The sequence below is a fragment of the Hippoglossus stenolepis genome, chromosome 13 (genome assembly GCF_022539355.2).
Source record: "Hippoglossus stenolepis isolate QCI-W04-F060 chromosome 13, HSTE1.2, whole genome shotgun sequence".
NCBI classification, from domain to species: domain Eukaryota; kingdom Metazoa; phylum Chordata; class Actinopteri; order Pleuronectiformes; family Pleuronectidae; genus Hippoglossus; species Hippoglossus stenolepis.
Window position 1 is genome coordinate 5,873,950 of NC_061495.1, and position 21,356 is coordinate 5,895,305.

Consider the following 21,356-nt stretch of genomic DNA (forward strand, 5'->3'; position numbering starts at 1 on the left):
TGTAATTGTAGTGAATTATCTCATTATGAACAGTGATTAGTCTCATGAAGTTTAGAAAAAGAAATGATCTGTTGATAGTAATCCAGTTGTTCCAGTGTTAAGGTATGGTGTAGTGACTGGCAGCCTCGTGGTCATTCACAGTTAATATTTAAATGTATATAGATCAGTGATTTTATGCATGACTTCTACCGAGATGGAAAACAATCTGTACATTTATCATTACAGTGTGAAATCTGCATTGTGAATTCTGATCACATGCTATCTTACACAGTAGTACTTCCCAGAAGTGCTGGTGTTTTATGTTGAATTCAAACCAATTAGGCAATTCACAAAATACTTAATTCATTTATTATATCAAACCACAACAAGATTGGTTGTTTTGAGCCTTACAAATATGCATATCTGAAAGAAGCATTTGCACTGAATCACTGAGTGTATCAGTTGTATTTCAGATCTTCATGTTATTCAAATTGCTCTCGTTTCAGTCCCAAAAATTCCAGCGCATTTTCAGCAAGTAACTTATCCTGCAAAACAAAAGGATGCACATTAGATTGATTAGTGAACAGTACTTAAAAGGTTTTAAAACTCATTCAAACATTAATTTACAATATTGACTTTTGAAAGTCGGTAGGATTAAAGGCATTTTCCAGCTGAAATATCTGTGATCCTGACAAGCTATTTCTACCTCCAGTTGGGGTATAGAGACCATTCCTGACAGCTGTATAATAATATTACCTTTAGTTTTTCATCAAACTCATCCATCGACTCAATTAGTGATCCAGGCTGAAGCTCTCCCAGTGGAAATGGATAATCTGTTCCCAGCATCACTTTTTCCTGAAAGAGAAATACATGTAAACGTCTACAGCGTAGAGTTTATTTTAATTTATTTTTAAAGCAGGAATATTCACAGTCACCAGCAGAACAACTGTGAAGAAAAAGATTGCCTCCACACATCATAAGATCATTGTATGACTTAAATTATTACTGCCATGCCATTTTCGTATGGATAATGTGCTGTTCCAGAAACAACTCCTGATGTGCTCAAACTACGCAGAACGAAGCTCACTTTTCCAATAACATCGATGAGCAGCTTCAGGGCGATGGGATCGTGAACCAGGGAGTCAGTGTAGAAAGACCCGAGGTATTTCCGTGGATTGATTTGGTTGTCGACTGCACACAGGTCTGGACGGACCGTGTGGCCATGTTCAATTCTGCCAATGGTGAATGGAAAAGAGCCACCTGCAACCAAAATGAATAACCGTACATATTTACTGTCAAACAACAACACAGAGGCTCATTGCACCTCCTGAAGTAAGAATGCTGTGAAGTGCTTATGTTATTTCTGTTGTAGCTGTAGTAAACTACTCTGTTCTGTACCTCCATGAGCAAAGCAGACTTTCAGTTTAGGGAACCTCTCGAAGACACCTCCAAATATCATCGAGCAAATAGCCATGGTTGTTTCTGAGGGCATGCCTTTGTGATGGAGGAGACAACAAAATATAATTTCAAAATTCACATTATGAGCTTGTGCGCTTTTCACCGCTTTCAAAAAAATTTAAAATATCAAAAATAAAATAAGCATCAGATACCTTCAGGTATTAAGTGAACGTTATTATTTTTGCGATCAGTTTTGTTTTTTTGGCAGAATTACTAAAGTTAAACATGGTCTCATTTCAAACCTTTCACACAAACAGGTATTTTAATTTCCCACAGTCTAAACATTTTCCACCACTGCTGCTACTCCATATCCCTCACCCACCAGCCAGGGCAGCCAATACTTAGCCATCCTCCCATCCGTCTGCATGTCCCATGGGTGAACGAATACGGAGCAGCCCAGCTCCTCCGCTGCCTGTGGGGAGGACACACTGCAGGATAAGTCTTTTTCCATGAATGAGAACTTGACCTATACACAAACATACGCATGTACATGGGTACATTTGCCACTACGGTCACCAGGACCATTATTTTATAACATAAGCATATATATGGTATTAAGCATGTGTCTCACAGCATAGAAGGGATAGAGTTCAGAGGTGTTGAGGTCCCAGTTGTTGATGTGTGAGCCAATCTGCACCCCGGGGAAGCCAAGCTCCTTCACACAGCGCGTCATCTCCAGCACGGCCAAGTCGGGAGCTTGCATGGGCAGCGTTCCCAGGCCCACAAACCTCTTGGGGTTGCTACGTACCGTCTGGGCCAAATCGTCATTTAAAATGACGCAGAGATCCAGTGTGTCATAAGGTTTGGCCTGTAACCCATCAAGGAAAATTAGAACAGGTAAATGTATCCATGGAAGCCGATAATGCGTCTTAGTCATATTTGCTTTATTTTTGTGTTGATGCTTCTGTGACAGAAGGATAACAAAGGTAGTTAAGCAGCTGTGACGGCAACTATACAAGCCACCATAGTACTGCACAATAAAGTAATTCAGGGCACAGAGAACCACACTCCATAGTTTCAACACTTGAGCATAATTCTTCACCTGCATTGTTTTTGATCCACTATGCTCTGACTTAGTGTTCACTCACCCAGTAATTGAACATCACAGGAACAGTAGACAGGGCTTGAACCGTCACACCTGAATATCAGGAAGAGAAACATCATTTCTAGTCATCCATCAGACAGCAAGCTGCAGCACTTGTCTCCATCTTTGTGCATGTACCGTGTTGATCCATGTCTCGTATGCGGGCATTTGCATCCCAGCAGTTTTCTTCAATCACTCGGAACAGCTTCCCATCCTTCATCATATTTGCTTCACCCTGGAACACAACGTTACCACCATGTTTTACTGCAATTAACAAGTTCCCTGTCTCTGTTTTACCCTTTGAATTTTCCATTTTTAAAAACTCATTAAACTGCTTTTGACTTTTGGACTTTTCTAACATGTCAAATTACAACCACATGGTGGCAGCAGGCGGCTCATTTCATGCAGCTGATTTCTGCATGAAGTTGCATCGACCCTCAGCTGTCAGACTGCTCTGTGTTCTGTTGCGGTTTGTGTTTGAAGTGAATCTCTCTGCTGATGCAGGGACACCGTGCAGAGTTCTGCAGCTGCTCACGCTGCCAGGTTCAGCCTGACAGGTCCACAGGGTGGCCTGCAGTCGGGAGAAGAAGCTGCTGTGTTCCCATAGTGTACAGTACAGTACAGTTGCATAAGGGCTCTTTGACCTTTCTGTATATGCGTACCTGTCTGCACATTTACTCACCTTGCAGTGGTGGTGAAGCTGGACAAACCCATCATATCCATACCTCTGAAACACATGCAAGACTGCAGTTATTAAATATTGCATACTAAAGACATATACTGTACCACACATTAACATGCATATCTGGTGTATTTAATCCATGATGTGAAATATATGTATAAAAGACAGCATGGTTTAGTTTCCTTTCTGCACTAGAAAGCCTCGATTGATTGTGTTATTTCATCTTATTTCAAGGGGACTTTCCACACCGACAGCCCGGAATCCCAACTGCAGCTGCCGTCTCTTTTGCATACAGATGCAGCCACAAAATGATCTATGTGAGCAATAGAGTCGGTAAAGCCTCATTTCATATCCCTGCAGATCAGAAACACTGTGTGTACTTTAAGAGATAGTTGAGAGGTTTTTCAGAATGTTAAGTTGGTTTTAGACCTTCTCACTTTTAAAAGTGCATCTCTCTGTCTTCAGTGATACCAATGCAAAGTGTAACAGTAGAGTGGATAAGACGTTAACCATAATATTATTATTTTAAAGATCCTGAGACCTCAGACCTCCGCAGCTCAGAAAAAGAGTATGATTCATGATGTTCTCCACTTTGTATAAACATGATTTTGACCTGATGACATGAATCAGATGTACTTTACAGAGAAAGATGCTTGAGCTCTTTTTGGGTTCAGCATTTGGTCATGCTTTATATCTGAGATTGAGTATTTACCCTTGCAAATAAAAAACAAGTGTATTTTCATCTCAGTTTGTTGAACTGACCCAAACACAAGTAATGTCTTCTGTAGGCTAACATACTGTAGTTTTGTGTACAGATAGATAGACAGAAAGATAGATAGATAGATAGATAGATAGATAGATAGATAGATAGATAGATAGATAGATAGATAGATAGATACATACATACATACATACATAGATAGATAGATAGATAGATAGATAGATAGATAGATAGATAGATGGGATAGACATGCACTACACATGCGGTACAGAAAGAACGAAAGATGCAGGCCCTGTTTTCATGTTTGCTGTCCAGCAGTAAATGTAGGAAATCATTAGCTAGAGCCAGGCCTCCACAGTGACAGAGACGTAAGAGCAGGATCAGATAGAGCAAGGCCGCTGCCATCTATTGATTAAAGTTTAACCATCCATAGAGAACACTGACTTATGGGAGGCGTTAAACTCCTTGCTGACACTCAAGCAGGAAATGTCTATTTTACTGGTATTTAATAGCACTGAATTCAAGGAGTTGCTCTGCCTGACACACAACTGATACAATGGTGAGTTCTTAGAGCCACTTAGCCACACAAAATTAGTTCCAGCCCATAAGCTACGTGCTCTCAAGGCCCAAGGTTAGAGCTGTTACGAAAAAGAGCTAGTGAGCTAGTGCCTACCTGCTTCAAATCGGGCCACTCCTTTGGTAAAATGTGGTTGTGAATATCAACCTTCATCCTTGTGATTACTCTCAGGAAAACTTGAGAAGTCTGCTGCAGGAGGATTCTTCCGCCAAATGTGTGTAAATCCAGCAAACCCTCTCCCCGCCCTCAGCCTGTAACCAGTGACCGACAGGTTAATGCCTGCTGGGACACCCTCGTCATTTATTACCTAATCTATAAAACAAGCAGGGAGTCTGACAGGGCTGTTTAAAGGCTTGTAGCTGATATTAACAAACGTGAGCTACCTCGAGCCTTCATTATTTACTCACCACTGACACTCATAGAAACACACACATGAACATATATAACACTTCTGTGCCCTTGGCTGGGTTGTGCTGAGTCAGCTGAAAGTCACTGACCCACAACACTGATACTTCCCTGAATTGATGGCAACATTTGTTTATATTTATATATGAATGGTTTGACGAAGGTTTCGTCTTGTTTTGGAAAAAAATGTGTTGTGGAAGATTGGACACAGAAAAACAATGTCATTGTTTGTATGATTCATTTTATAATTAAAATGGCAAAATTCCATGTTCATATATGTAAATTCACTGGTAGGAGACCACGCTTTGTTGCATTCAGCAAACCTGCATGTTTAGAACGTTCTCTTGTCCTAAGTGTTGATGGTCCGGAGCTACTTCAGAATTATTCCTTGTCATTGGTGAGTCCTCCTCAAACAGTTCTACAACATAGTATCACTTTTTTTGTTTGTGTGCTGGAAGTTGTGTGCCGAGCTTTTTATAAACAGTCTATGGTGCAGAGTTACAAAACTTTGTGTTCATCCTACCTGGTTTATCTAAAATGAAGATTTTAGTTAATGTTTTTTACTTTTATATAATCGGAAATGACTTACTTAACTATGTTTCATGTATTACATGACGGCTTTTTCAGAGTTCTTATAATCCATTTAACCAATCCTCAGACCCAAGTTAAAGACTTTTCAAAACAAAAGCACTATCCTCGGCCAATATAAATACACATGCCAAGAGTGAAGCTGATAAGATGAAGGGTTCACATTTTAGAAAAATATTTCAAATTGTACTCTACTTTTAGTGATCCACTAAGCATTAAACTGCATTATATGTTTATGTTTTGTATATTGTTTTTGTTTTGCGTTTTGTTTTGTAGATTGATGTCATCGTAATCTCTTTGTTGAGTAATACAAACTTGATATACATAAGACAATAACTCGTGTTCTTCCCACCTGCCCACAGCCCTGCCTTTGCCGTGGCGCCCCCTGGTGGCCGATGTTGCAGCCTAATGAACCCAGTGAGAGGCAGGGCAGCAGGCAGGTGAAAACATTTGATTTCTCTGATTTATCGATAATCGATCAGGGGATTCTTGGACTTGAGGTCGAATTCACCATGAACAACAGATGTACACCTACAGGCCCAACCCACTATTAGACAAACAAACTTATAAAAAGTGCTTATGTGACATTATTAGATAACTACATGACATAGACCAAAAGCTTAGGTGTTGTGAAACTTGATGACAGTTTCCATGCAGAGATCTGAGTGGATGAAGTGCCGAGATAAGAGAGAGGAGGAGAGAAGGAAGAAGGGGAGGAGGAGGAGGAAGAGGAGGAGGAGGAGGAGGACAGAAAAAAAAAAAAAACTTGCTGGCACCGCCTGTCTCGTTCACGGCTCATCTCAGCAGTTTATCGCAGCATCAAACCGTGAAGCGGCTCTAAGCGGCTCTCTGGTTAAAGCCTCCTCTCCTCGCACATCTCACTCCACAAGGGACGGAGTTGATTTTCTTTTTTGTTTGTTGCTGCTGCCGGAGAGAGCGACCCTCTGCTCCCCCCCTTCCCCCCCCACTCCATCCTCCCTCAGCGCCATCTCTCATCTTCCTCCCCTGCGCAACTGCAGTCGACACCGGTGGCTTGTAGCCGGACGCGCTGGATGGCTGCTGCGCCCTGCGGAACCGGTGTGAATCCATCCTGCCTCTGACTTTAGTTTGTTTGTTTAACCTTCACCAGTCCTCTGCACTCTGAGCCCGTCAACACACAAACAACTGCAACAATGACAGACCCCTCCACCCAAGAGTCCTACCCCGTCCCGGACTCGACTATAGTGGACGGCACGGTGCGGAACGGCCAGTGCGCCCCGGACGGCTTCAGCAACAACCATCACCACCAGAACCACCACCAGCCGCAAGCCAAGAGCCCCGGGCAGTCCGAGCCCTACACCACCGGCCATGAGATGAAAATCACAGACAGCGTGGAGGGGGAAGGTAACTTCACCCAGCTCTTGTCTTCTCTGTTTGGATGTGACTTTAAACAAATAACTTATTGTTGTGAACCTGTGATGGGTGGAGGGTGGGGGGTGGAGGGGTGGAAGTGGTAGCCTATTTTTTATTTTTTTTTACCCCTGTGAGATATTTTTAGGCTTCTCTTACTTGAATAATTTATGATAGTCTGACATCAGCAGGATCCAGAGCTGTTAAATTGTTTCCCTCATCCATTCATTCATCCATTCATTCATTCTTATACCTCCCTTCAATCTTATCCCCTGTGGGGGACAAAGTTGCCTGCAGGGATTTTAACTGCATGCCCCTTAGAACCTGCACCCATGAGGCACCTAGTCTGCTTCAGGGCTAAATTCTAATACTAATCACATGTGAACCCTCAACTGCAAATCCACATTTGCTTAAACACATGTGCATGTGTGATTTACCCCCCCTCTAACATAATCCTAATCATCATCTAATAAACATAAAACCAATGAAAGAAAACATTCCACGCTGCATATTAATCAGAGGCCCTCTGTTGTACAATGAACACTAAGTGGGTTGATGTAGAGATTATTTGTGTTTATTAGATCCACTGTATGTTTACTGGATCAGATTTCAGTGGATAAGTGACATGGTAATGAAGCTGTTCACTGTGTTAATCAACTGTAATCAAACCGTAGCCTATATACTTAAGTGCTGGAGCCTGTTATGAGAGGACAGAAATGGTGTTTGTGTTTAGTTTTATGGCAGCTAACGGTGCTAATTGGATTTAGCCAGGTCTAACAGCTGGAGTCAAACTACACACCATGTGCCCACACGATAAATCATAAATACAAGGTTGGAATGAAGAATTTACGGAATTTCTTTTTCATAATGTTTTCGTTTGATTTCTGTCTGCGTGTTAAAAATGTTCTCATGCATCAAGTTCCGAAAGCCACGGATTCAATGCAACTCAATAGCATCTTTAATCAAACCTGTTCTGCCTGGTGAACGTCTTTCTAACTTTGTCAGTCCATCACTCTGTCCATCAAAATTGGTGAAGATCACTTATTCAGTTGGTTTCAATGGGAGGTCGGTTTATTTCTGAGGACTCTGGGAAGTGCAGAGTGTTTGTCAAGACCTCAACCCTATAACCTATATGTGCCCCTTTTAGTTTATCTTGATGGGGCGACATCGCAGTAACATGATGGACTAGTGCTTTGTGAGTTTGTTTATAGAAACTTTCCCCCCACATCAGGCCATTTTGTTCACAATAACAAGCTTTATTTGTATTTCACTTTTCTTAACAACGTTGTGCTTCACGGGAAGATTAAACAATAATAAAATTGAATAAAAATAAATGAATTATAATTCACCCAGAGAGGAAGGTTTAAGATGCAGTTTAAAAGCAGCTACAGAGTTCTGATCCCAGAGTTTGGGGTCCCATACCCAAAAGCATGATGGCCTTTAGTCACCATTGCTCTGGGAAGTGAACCAGAAGAACACTATCAGCTGGTCTAAGATTTCCTCCTCCAAATGAGCGGTGTAGTCAGCCTTTACAGCAACATGCCTGATGTTAAACTATTTTTAGACAAGAAAGGTGCGACAGAGACAAGTGTCAGGAGAGAAACACACACACACACACACACACACACACGCACACGCACACAGAGATGTTCACACTGACTCGCCCACACAAACCTGTGAGTGTGTTTGTTACATTGAGCTGTGTGAGGAGATGTTGAGCACATGCCTTCTGTCTGATCCCCTAGCCTCGGATCATGTGAGCAATGCTGTCTCACTACCTCCCTCCACCATGCGCTCACACACACACACACACACACACACACACACACACACACACACACACACACACACACACACACACACACACACACAGCTGCTTAGCCAGTTTATCTAATACGTTTTAACTCTGAAAGATTTTGAGGAGCCTCTATTGGGGAATGTGTAATTGTGTTTGTGTTATAATCCAGCTGATAATGACCTGGGTAGTATGACCAACATTTCACTGCTGTAGGGATTTTTCTTTCCTCAGCAAATTCCACTCGCTCAAGCCTCACATAATAATGATGCTGCATTTATCAGGCTGGAAGCTTGTTTTTATTTTTCCAACCTAAATCAGATGAAGTGGCACCAATGTGTACGGGGTCAGGGTTGGAGTCGAGCCTTCGGAAGCAGCCATGGTTTTAATGTCTATAAACAGATTCTTCACGTGAATATTCAGAATTTGTAGGCGAGGGGCAAGATTTTAATGCCGGAAGTCTTCTGGTTCCAGTTTCTAGTTTGACCAATCACATTTCAGAAGGCTTTGGCTGCCTGCAGGTAAACAGTCTGTGTGGAGATTAAAGGAAGCAGAACACATTGACCAAAACAAATTGGCCATCTGCCTTTTCATTTATCTGCATTCATATTCATATATATACACACAGGTAGTCTATGCTAATATCCACAGAAAATTACTTATAACATCCTTATTCAGTGCTATCAGAGCATGACCATACAAGACCTCAGTCAAATAGATCATCAATAACATAATGTTTTATGGTTGTTTACACAATAAACTGCTGACATAATTGATTAAATTGGATAATAAAAGATAGTGATATAACTTGTGAAAGAGGAGAAGCATTGTCATGACTGGGAGCGTGTCATCGGAGCTCTGCTCGTGGTCCACGTGAATGTCCCTGTACATTGTAAATATAACGCAGACATATGTTGTTTTCTCCAATGTTCTGTTTTCAAAGAAATCAATTACAGGCAGATTAACTGATTTCACATCACACAGATTGTGAAAGTCAAGAGATTAATGGGTTTGTTTCCTGTAAATATGGGCAGTTTTCTTCACGTCAACCAAAATGAGAATGACACTGAAGGAAGGCGTTGTGGATGTAAAACAACCGCTACTAAAATAAATGCAATCCTAAATATATTGGTTTAAATATTGTCTAATTTAATAGTAGTTAATAGTTGCACACAATTTTACATGAGCTGTATATTTTTGTTTCAAAAGGTTTCCAAAATTAGCTTTTTTCCCCCTTATAGATGGATCATAAGGGGACTCAGATAACATTTTACCTTTGCCTGAACTGAAGTCAGTTAGTGTATTGCTCGGAGTGCAAGAGCCTGCCTGTTCTTAAAAAACTGTTTAAAAAACTGGATTCTGCACTGTCGCCACCTCTTTAAATCCACAACACACATTAACCACATTAATCACATCAAGTACCACACCATTCAAATCCCCTTAATACACAAATAAGTAGTCTGATAACAGGTTACCCATAAAACTACACATCTTTTAAAAAATACATATTTTTAGCTTACAAATTATACAGTAGTGCAGGACCTTAGCATAAACAGCATTACTTTAATCTTGAAGCCTAAAATACTTTTGTTAAACTATTGTAGAGTCTAGTGGTGTTTTTTCCTGACAAATCTAATCTGCTTCATCTCAATCCATTACGTAATAACAGGCTGCTCTATTGGCAAATCAATGATGCCAAGTGAATGTGGTCTTCAATTATCTGTTATAAAAATATTTATTCAATTTATTTTAGATTTCTTCTTTAATCGTAGGACAAACAACGAGTACAAACTGAAAGAAAAGTGTTAAGACTCTTCTGACCGTAAACTTCACCCGTAAAAAACTGAATTGTGAATTCACATTACCCGAGGCTACATCTGCTGCAGGGCACCTTCGCTCTCCTTTCCTCCTCTTGTTCTCACCTCCTCCTCCTCTTCTTCTTCTTCATCTGCTTTCCCCACATCTCATTTCTTTATTCTCTCCTACTCTCTTTTCCTGACTTTCCTCTGTCACTCCTCATTTCACTCTTCTCTTCCCCGCAGGGTGACGAGGGAATTTACCTGGAAGGGAGGGTCTAAAAAAAATGCTACTGGGAAATGTACTTAACTCATTTGTGTCATCTTTTGAAAATCTTCCATGAGTCTTTTGTGGGCCCCCCCCCCCCGAATTTAAAAGTACCAAAACATGGTGGTTCTCTTTTAACTTAAAATTGTTCAATTTGGCACTTCTGAAACTAACTCTGTCATCCAAGGAGAAGCAGTTTACAGGGCAATCATGTGACCTAACCAGCAGTTTCTCATGGAATGATGCCATCTCCATGACGCACACTGGGCACAGAGCAAATTCCCCCAAAGCACAAGTTTTATACACCCAAAAAATAAAAAATCTCTCCATCTTCAAAACATATGTAAAACCTCACTTCAAATACAAATATAGTTTTGAATTTCACTTCATAGAATTTCAAAGCCTACATTAAAGTACTCAAATAATCCCCAAATACGATTACTCGATTAAATCCGAAACATTTGCTTTAGTCGGTTTAAAGCTAAGAAGTTTTCCCTCTGCATCAATTCCTATAATTCACTGCCTGTTTTCGTAGCCGCGAAAGAAACACAGGTGACTCCAGAGATACATTTCTGTAAAAGAAATGAAAAGTGATAGCATTAAAAGCTCTTTTGGATATAAAAGTTGAGGCTTATAAATAATACATGAATGTGCAGAGTCAGCCTCATGTTTCATGATAATGGAACAGCTTGAGGCAGTTGAGAATCTGGGCTGCTTTGTCTGTGACTTCAGGCAAAGTCTTCTCACACAGAAACATGGTTTTTTGGAGTCATTAGGAAATGTAAAAAAATCTTGGTCTTTGTTTAGTCTGTGAAAGGTGGAGTGTGCCTGAAAAAAGCTGCTTAGGTTGGTTGACAATTAAAGGCAGACTTCAAAGATATGTCATTAAAATGTCTAAAAAACAACCCATGTTATATATGTTGTTGACTTGTGTACTAACATTACCCAAAATGTTCAAACCCATAGAAATAACCAATTTTATTCAAGGTAACAGGACGTTTTTTATGCCATTGATCCAGAAACCAGAATATAATTATTCAAACTGACAAGATCTTTAATTTAAAGACAATGATACCAATGATCTGACTATTTACCTTAATCTGATTAAAACATTATTTTGATTATGGTGTTTACACAATTTGCTTATAGAACACACCATTCATATTCCTGTTATTTGGGTTAAAGTAATCAGAAAATGCTGTTTACATGACCGATTCAGATTGATATCAGAATATTTCTATCCATGTAAACGTAGTTAAAGTTTCTTACTGCTCTGCTCTGTGGGTCTCCAGGATTACACAAGCTTTACACCTTCAACCCTTTTTCAATGAACCAACTACTCAAGACTGAAGAGGAGCCTTGTAACTCAAATAATCACATATATCAGCCTAAATTGCTGTTGATATAATCAATGAATGAGGCGTGAAATAAAGCAAGTGCTGCGGAACACAAAGGAGGAACTGTCTTTGTAACAGAGTTTATATGTGGTTTCTGCAGGTCTCCTGGAGAGCAGCATGCGCCTGAAGCCCCACGAGGCCCAGAGCTACAGGAAGAAGGCGCTCTGGGTGTCCTGGATCTCCATCGTGGTCACACTCATACTGGCTGTGGCAGCTTTCAGTAAGCAATTCAACACTCAATTAATAGACAGGCGGGATGTAGTACAATTACTTTGTTTTTTAAATATTGTACGGGTTCAGTGGTGAGTAGACAGACAGAGTGTCAGTTGATTTCTCACTTCCCTGTTGACTCAGAGGAGATGTCATCATTATTGTCTGTCTGTCTGTCTGTCTGTCTGTCTGTCTGTCTGTCTGTCTGTCTGTCTGTCTGTCTGTCTGTCTGTCTGTGGAACACATAACTCCAGGACCGTTCATTTGATCAGATTCCCAGTTGGTATGCATATTGTTTAGAGCCCAGTGCAAAGATTGTTGCAATTTGGACACATGATACATTCCATACTAATAAATATCTATAAACAAGTGACCTGTGGTCTGTAGCTGTCAGTGGAGACGAGGCAGTGTGCCTTCAGTCTGTGGACTAACTTGAACAAGTCTGCTTCTACGTCCTTCTTCTCCAGCAGTGGTCGGTTACTGGGTCAAACCGCAGGGCAATATCGCTGCGAGATCATTTTGAAAGTTTTATTATTTTTGCAAGAACAGGCGCACTACACTATATGTAAAAAGCAGTTGCTATAGTTTATATTTATATTGTTTATTATAAGTATTTTTAGGTTGAATGCCACAAATGCTGCATTTAGATTTTAACAAAGCAAATCGTAAATTTAGATTGAACTCAAAATAACTCTGGTAATAGCTTGTTGGATTTGTTCATTTTCAATGATTAAATAATTAAATAATTTGAATTTAGTAAAAAAATGTATTTCAAAACCAGGAACCAGTTCATCGAGGACACTGTCAATTGAGTATCACAGTGTGGCCAAGAGTTTTTGTTTTGCACAAGAGGCCCTTTTCTAACTCAGTTATGGAATTGAGGAAAAAGCTCAATGTCACTCTGGGACACGTCATCTGTCACTAATTTAAAATAACCGTATGATAAACAAGTAATCGTGTTGTCGGGCAGAATGACAGAGCATTTTCCCTTTGACCCACACTGACATGATGAAAGTCAGCTGACCAGAGAAAGCAACTGAACGATTCATAGTGATTCATTTCCAAAGCTGAGGTGTCTGGGGAACTGAGCAGCACTGTTGTTCTCTGGTGGAGAGCGAGGCTGAATTTTCATAGTTTCAATGCAGAACATTTGATTCGGTCTCTTACATCTTGTGACACAAAGAAACACTGTCGGCCCGTCAACAGATGCCTTTGTCGAGGCCAATGAGAACGGTCGAAACCGCGAAGGAACAAGTTAAGCTTGACACACGTGTGTGAGAACTCTGCAGCGTCACATAGATTCCTCCTTCTGGTCACATTCATGTAATTCACTGCTCCTGTTATTCAATTGATTCCTTGAAGATAAATGTCACTGTTTCATAACCATGTCAATTAATAATGTTTAGGATAAATCAGTTTACAGATTTCGAGATATCCCATTTCCATTCTTTATTCAGATTCACCCTCAGAGGAGGTTTCATAGTGTCATAGCAGAATGTGTTTGATATTTCAAATCTGACGTTAATGACAAGTCTCTCGGCGCCTGCGTGACAAACAGGCTGTTATTGCACAACCTCAGTTCTGGAGCAGAAGGGATTTGTTCTTCTGTCGGACTCAGCCTAGTCATGCAGGGTGGAGGTTTTTTCAGATGACGACATACTTGATGGAACTTTTCTACACACGTGTTGTTGTCTTATGATTTACAAGCGGTCCAACCTCAGTGTGTGTGCGAAAAAGGGGAAGTGGTTTTGTCACGGCTCGTAACGTGTCAGTCTCCAGTCACAATGTTGTCTTTATCGTATCATCAGTCATTAGGTGACGAAGCATAAACTCGTTTTGTAAAAGCAAAGCGGCTGATTACAAAAGAGAGGGACTCTCTGTTACTACAACTTAACATTTGGTTTAAAATCACCGTTTTCTAATCCAAAATAAAACCCCTGCTTTATTTGAAGGAGTAAGCACCAAACATAATGAGTAACAAGTAGTCTGCCAATAATCATTAGAAAAAGCCAACTGAATTCTGTCCAAATATGTCACCTTCAGTAATTATTTCAGTCAGCCACACAGCGTTCAGTATTAATATATTCAATCTGTGCTTCAGTTGAAGCTGCTCTAATACATGTATTATGACAATAGGTCAATTGAGAAGGAAGGCTTCCTGATCTCCTTTTTAACACCTTTATTATCAGGATTATTAGTATAAAACCTTGAAAAAAGTGAGAAACATTTGGGCATCAAGGCCTCGATTTTCACTCGAAGTTTGTTAAGAGGTTTGATATGACTAGATGGATTGTATTGTACTGTTTTGGCATTGGTGCTTGCAATTTTCCTTGATAGTCTATAGCTCAAGGCAGAGTGAATACTTGACATGCATCTATCGTATCGTATCTTATCTTGTTTTATTTGATCTGACATAATGTGGTCCTGTCTCCCCCGATTTCATCTAATCTGGTTTTGAGATGATATTTAAAATTAAACTTGGTGAGACTCTGATATTGTCAGAGTAAACCCCTCCCAAGTGAATCAACAATGTCCCTGTGATTGACAGAAGTGATGAAATGGTGTGGGTTCTGGTTAACCCTCTCATAAGTTCTTCATACGAAACTCCAGAGGAACCCGAACAAAACAGCTGGCTCTATCTCTCAGGAGATATATACAGTATGCATACACATACAAACATGTTTTGCAAGTCAAACCAGTGCAAGAAAGCACAAAAGCATACTGCACAGTGTAGTTGGGAATGTGTGTGTGTGTTTGTGTTTGTGTGTGTGAAGATTGTTTGACAGAGAACACAGAGACTTAAACACAGGAACACGATGACCCACAAAAATACTACTGGGAGGCGAAAAGGGAAGGAGGGAAGGAGCGAAGGAGGGAAGGAGGGATGTGGTTGCAGGGAAGGGCTGACGAGCTCCTCGCCACCAGACATAACTGCAGCCTCCCGAGAACGGGTCAGGGGCACTGGGTTAGGAAATGAATAAATGAACGGAACGCTTCCCTGCTTTGCATGGAGAGGAGGGAGGAAGACAAAGAGGCAGAGGGAGAGAGGAGACACCTTGGCAGAAGGGACCAGAGAGAGTGAGGGACGGCTGGAATATGGAGGTGTGGAGTGGAGCTCTTGAAAGGCGCCAGGGGACGAGGCTGGATGTGCTCTGGCAGGCAGATTCAGTGGTTGTGATGGCTCAACTTTAAAGCACGCCAGCACGCTGTTTCCTCCCGCCCGTGCCCTACTTTGTCTCGCTCTCTCTCCTCCATCTTTTATCCTTGGTGTCTCGTCAGCTTGTTTCTTTACCCCTCCACTTTCTTTACCTCCTTTTCATGTGCACCATGTCTTTTTCTTCTCTGCTCTTATGTATGCAAAGTAAGACGATGACTGGATTCTATCGAGCCGTCCAGCTGTTTTTCCTCCAGCAGACAGTTTAATAAAGCAGGGTAAAAAGTTCTCCTCTTTACTCTTATATTTTCTATTCCATTTATTTTGCCTTGGCTCTTTTCTCTTTTTCTCTCTTCAAGAAAAAAAAAGAAAAGGATCCTACCCCTCAGAAACCTTTAGCAGTAGTTTAACATTTAGAAGGGATGAGCGTTCAAGGCCGATCCCATTCTGCCCCGTTTTTTCAATTGAATTGACTCGTGAATGTCTCGGTCATGAATGGCTGCTCTGTGTTAGCTCTCGAGCTTCCTTGAGAAGCACAGCTTTGTGCTCTTCGCCAGCCATTCACCCGTGAAAGAGCCTGCGAGGCTCCTTCAGACGGATCAGGCTCAGAGAGAGGGCACAGACCACACTTGAAGAGAGGTCAATGTGCCTTTTAACTAGCAGCCGGTGTGTGAAGTAGACAAACCTTGACAAATGTGATGGACAAACAGGAAACCGCCAGATGACCTACCTTTTAACCCAAGTGCTGAGGAAGGAAGAGATCTTCTTGCTTCTACCACAGAAATGAAGAGCTCTCTTTAAAAAGCTCTCTTTTTTATCACATTTGTTGAAATCCTCTTCCACGTCTTTTTGGCTGACGTATCCGTCTGTCACTCAGCAACCTGCCTGTCTGCGTGCACTCTGCCCGTGCTCTTGCTTTTCATGCCTGGACTCTTCAGCCAGAGACACATCCACCACTGAAGCAGAGACGATAGCCAGACGTTAGCGAGTGAGCCACAGAAAAGTCAGACACAATAAATGTAAGTCTCAAGACAACACTTTAGATAATTGAGACACCAACATGCTTGTGTCAGTGTGCACCTGTCCTGCACAACAACAAAAAAATTGACCCATTTCTAAAACTCTTGCTCTAGTGCTACCAGTGGTCAAAAGGTCCACATGGGTCCCTTTAGGTTTGTGAATATTTGGTTTAACCTTGTTTAGAACGTGAGCTAACGCAGCATCAAGCATTGGAAGTGCTGCCAGATTTTTAAACCTTGCACATTGAATTGAAACGGTAGTTGATCTGTCGTCTGCTGCGATGATGTATGAGTTTGGCAGATGTCATCTAATCAAACAGAGAAGAGGTGTTTTTGTGAGCAGGGTAAAAAAACAAAAGACATAAACAAAACGTGTTATTTATAGTGTTTTCTTATATTTACACAGTGTGTCATCATCTACTTGTGCTGGATTACTTGCCCTCCAGCAGTGTTGAAATATAATACGTATTTTGCATTTTCTTGCGTGTTTTAATATTTCTCATGATCTCAGCCCAGGTGAATACTATTAGAAGATTTCTGCTTTGTGTTTATCTAATGCATTTGTGTTGTGCTTACTAAGCAGCCGCCGGAAAAGCTGTTCTATAATCAGAATGAGCAATAGCCTGCACACCAACAATGGTAATTTTTCAGATTGCCTGTGCAGGCCCTCTAGCAGCAGGCTATGGGGGCTGGCGAGGGTCCTATCTTACACACGGTGCAAAGCTGTGGTCAGATGCATTGTTGTGTGTTTGTTGGCCCTGGTGTGATGAAGTCAGTGGAACAGTTTGTCACTGTTATTTAAAGGGTGCATAATCAAGACAGTAATATGTGCCCTTCAAAGACGTGTGCATAGCGCATATACACGCTCCTCATAAGACAGGGTCCAGAAAGTGTCAAACAGGAACAGGAAGGAAATATTTTATTGTCAGGGAGTGATGGGAAATTGGGAGGATAAAAAGAGGAAGAAAGGAGGAAGAAGAAGATGGACTAAGTTTTGGTGAGACAGTGGGAAATGGAAAGATGGAAAAGTAGACCAGTGAGAGATGGAGGAGAAATTACTAAGCAAAGACACAGCAGGATGAAAGAGGGAGTTTGCTCTCTCGTTCCCTCCGTCTCTGCAGTCGAGCTGTAATTACACAGATTTAACCTAGATACAAAGAGTAAAAGCTCAACATAGTTATGAATAAACCATCTCTTCATGGGTATGTGAGCTACAACTCTGCAGATGTAGATAGGAGGAGCTAAGTGTATTAAAAAGTAGCTGCGTGATGCAACTTTCACACTAAGACCACGTTGGACACGTAGTGAGGAGGGGGACAAGCGAACCGTCTGTTTAACTCGGAGTCCAACCTGACGGCTGTCACAGGTTGGACTCTGGTTTTTCTCCATTCATGCACGAGCCAGTGAGAGAGACCTTCACATTACTGCTGCACCAGGAAACAATACATGACTGAAAAATCTAGATTAATATTCACACACAAATCGTGCAGTCATGTGAGAGCTTTGGGGGGAAAGTCGAGCAGTGTCATGGTGGATATTTGAGCATTTCGGTCCCGATTTTTAAAGAATACTTTATCCTTTTTTCTACATCTGCCAAAGAGGTGATTTCTTCATCCTTGATCGTCTGTTAGCACAAATAACGCTGTTGGTTTTAATGATAATTATGAACTGGATCAATAATCTGGCTTCGATTCACCTCGTCACATCTGCATTGCCACTTTCCTGTCTCCACAATGTTTGTGCGCATCAACTTGTTTTTCATAGATCCCAACGTTTGCGTGAGAAGTGGCGTACGCACAAAATCGGGTCTGAAAGATGCATATGCAACGGTTATAAATGAGAATAGATGTCCTGTAATGAAACAGTCAAAGAATTGTTGTGAGTTTGTATTGGAGACACAAGATGTCTGCAGCTTTGACAGGTCACAGGATGATAATTCTCCTTGTCACGCCTTTCAAATGACTGTGATGAAGTGCTGTGCGATGGTAAGTATTCATCCGTGGTCGTTAGGGACGATGACTCCTTCTGTTTACGCTATCTCGTTCTCTGGATCTGAAAGCACAACACAGCCGGGGCGAAACAAATTAAACTCGTGACGCACAGAAAGTAGCGTGTACACAATGGAGATGTTTGCATTCAGCTGTACGGTGGTGTCTGGAGGCCATTCGTCATTTCTGGGCAGTCGCATGCGGAAAAGCATTTCACCAATATCCCTCAACCCCCCCCATCTGTCCTCGCTCCACTTCTACCTCACTCTGTGCTTTGCTCTCGCCCCAATCCCGCACTCCGACACTTACTTCCCCTTCCTCTCCGTCCAAGCCCCCTCCCTCTTCAGCGTCCACTCCCCATCTTTATTTTACCTCCCGCCCCCCTCTCCCCCTGCACCTTAGTCCCACACCCAACTCCACCCTCGCCCCCACCTTCTGTCTGACTCAGGGTATAAACAGAATAATTTATTCATTTGTTTTCCCTCCACCCCAGCTGCGCGGTCTATTTTTACTGGTAACGTACCAAGCTGCCAGCAGGGAGAGAGTGCCAGGCTATTTGGTGTCGGATTTAGAAATCAAATTTATTTACATTCTGTTGTTGTTTCTCTTCTTTCATTTCCACTGAGCCTTTAGCCGTTTTTTTCTTGCCAGTAGCTTTTATTAATTTGTGTTAGTGCTTTGCTTTTGCACAGTTTCTGTTTGTGTGTGATTGTCCAGATGTGCAGCGTTTCTGTGATTAACTGCAGATTGTAATCACCAGATAAAACCTAATCTCCCGGTTCAATGGGTCATTGTGTGTCATTATGTTTTTAGCAGCAGTCAGCAGGTTTTAGTATTTCAGTCTGTTGGTTACTCCTAATTATTAGCTATTACTAAGCATTTGTTACTGTGGTTTTGCCATGAATATTTGGGAAGCAAAAAACAAATAAAGTTATTTTTTATATTATTATTATTATTACTTTATAGTCTCACCTTTATGGATCCTTCAAACTGCTGTTACAACACAAACAAGTAAAGTAGATCATTAATGTGTGTGCATTTTGCACTGGGAGCATGCAATTGGTGTGTGTGTGTGTGTGTGTGTGTGTGTGTGTGTGTGTGTGTGTGACAAAACACTCAAAAATAATTTTCTTTCTAGTTTGCTCCATCATTCTGGCTCCATTTTAAGCCAAAGCAGCAGGACTTTGTGACAAATGTGATATTCAGACGTTCACTGAGACTCATCCTCATTAGCTTTTCATTAGTTTCACCACTGCTCCACTTCATTCATCACTGCACTGAGCAGGATAAAGCGTGACACAGATTGCTTTTGTTGCTTTTACCTCATGATGATACATCCACTTTTTAAAGAATATTCAATGCCCAATGTCAATCTACTTTCTTTACTATTTCTCCTGTTGTGTGTGTAAAACAAGAAACTGGAGCCAGTTTACAGACACAGAATGCAGAGGCAGAAGAGGCAGTTCCAAAAAGCCATTTGTGTTTATCAACACAATAAAACTCAGTGGGGTTAGAAGAGTGGCAGGCAGATGATCCAGAATGAGTTGAACGGAGAGATCAGAGCAGGGCAGGTGACGAGGCTGTCTTCAGGGAGAACCCCAGGAATGAAGATTGAACCAGGACCAAACCAGAACAACCAACAGGTGGATCCTTTGCAGCTCAACCTATCCCAGGATTCATTGTGCTTCATTCATGAACCCATAATGCCGCGGGCAAGTGACGAGACACCTTATGTTTGAGTATTACGCTTCAACTTAACCGGACAGCTAACAGTACACATGTTAAAAAACGGTTAAACGTTAAAACTATCCAGTCGTGTCCAACGTCTGCTCTGTTGCTAGGCAACAGCAATAAGGGGCGGGACGAGGTGGTCATGTGGATCCCAGAAATCCTCTGTGGACCAGACGTCTCATTTCGATTCTGCCTTCGTAGCTACCCGGCCCCACGAAGACCACCTGCTACGGTAGACCGCATCGTCTGAAGGATGCAGCCCCTGAACTGAAACACAGCTACAGAGGAAACAACAGGGCAGACAGCAGCAAACCGCAGAACCCTGATGCCTGTTAATTGTCACCTGGACCATTAGCAGCTATTCAACTTGTATTTAGACTCAGTGTAGTTTGTAAATTACCTCTTGGTGTGTAAAATGCAAATACATATATTTTTGTGATACAAACTTATGGGGTTGCTTATACCAGTAGTTAGCTCGCACAAAAAGGTTGATCTCATTACCTGAAGGATGTTTTTTAACACCCTTCTTTGCAAATTCCTTAATCTATAACAGTTTAACATACAGCAGGACAATGGATGTAAACCTCTAAAGATCAGTCAACCATTCACCCATAAGCTGAATTAGATATATTCTGCATTTAATTCCAAGAGAACGATTTCAATGGCCGTGGTGTCTTCCTCAATTACTGCTTTTAAGCCCAGATGCAAAGTGCCACCCTCTTCCCCTCCACTTATCTCCCAGCTGCCAGCAGAGGAACCCAGTATTATGTCAAAACATGTGTGTTCAAACTGGAATCGCTGTTCAGATGACAGAGGAATTTGCAGCACATCATTTGCCCTGAATCCCTACTTACTAAACACAAATTACACTCACGCAAATTATAAACCTAGCGGATCAAGTCACAGATACTCTTGTCACAGATTACTCCTCAGAATGCGTTCTAATGAATTTCCTCCAAATACAGCTCAATACAAATCTCAGTTCTCAGGGTCCGATCCTCAGATAGATGATTGTTTCAGAGTCTGCACCTAAACAATGGGAGACAATGGAGAATAGTGAAGTGGAAGTGGGTCACACACTGCTGGTTAGATATCTCGCTCTGTGCTCTTCGTCT

At 41.5% G+C, this 21,356-nt stretch overlaps 1 protein-coding gene across 2 annotated transcripts; it reads right to left on the minus strand.

Moving 5' to 3' along the window:
* Positions 1-325: 325 nt before the first annotated feature.
* On the minus strand, positions 326-6,897 carry acmsd (aminocarboxymuconate semialdehyde decarboxylase). Of its 2 annotated transcripts, none has more exons than XM_035175459.2 (10): positions 6,697-6,897; positions 3,204-3,248; positions 2,660-2,756; positions 2,526-2,575; positions 2,009-2,245; positions 1,756-1,849; positions 1,378-1,473; positions 1,067-1,239; positions 736-834; positions 326-524 (listed from the first exon to the last, which is right to left on the minus strand). In XM_035175459.2, exons 1-10 carry the CDS (start codon positions 6,841-6,843, stop codon positions 462-464), a joined length of 1,101 nt encoding a protein of 366 aa, XP_035031350.1. In that variant the 5' UTR covers positions 6,844-6,897; the 3' UTR covers positions 326-461. The 2 variants fall into 2 exon arrangements, with proteins under 2 accessions (XP_035031350.1, XP_035031351.1); XM_035175460.2 differs by lacking the exon at positions 6,697-6,897 and adding an exon at positions 4,598-4,753.
* Between the last annotated feature and the right edge of the window lie 14,459 nt (positions 6,898-21,356).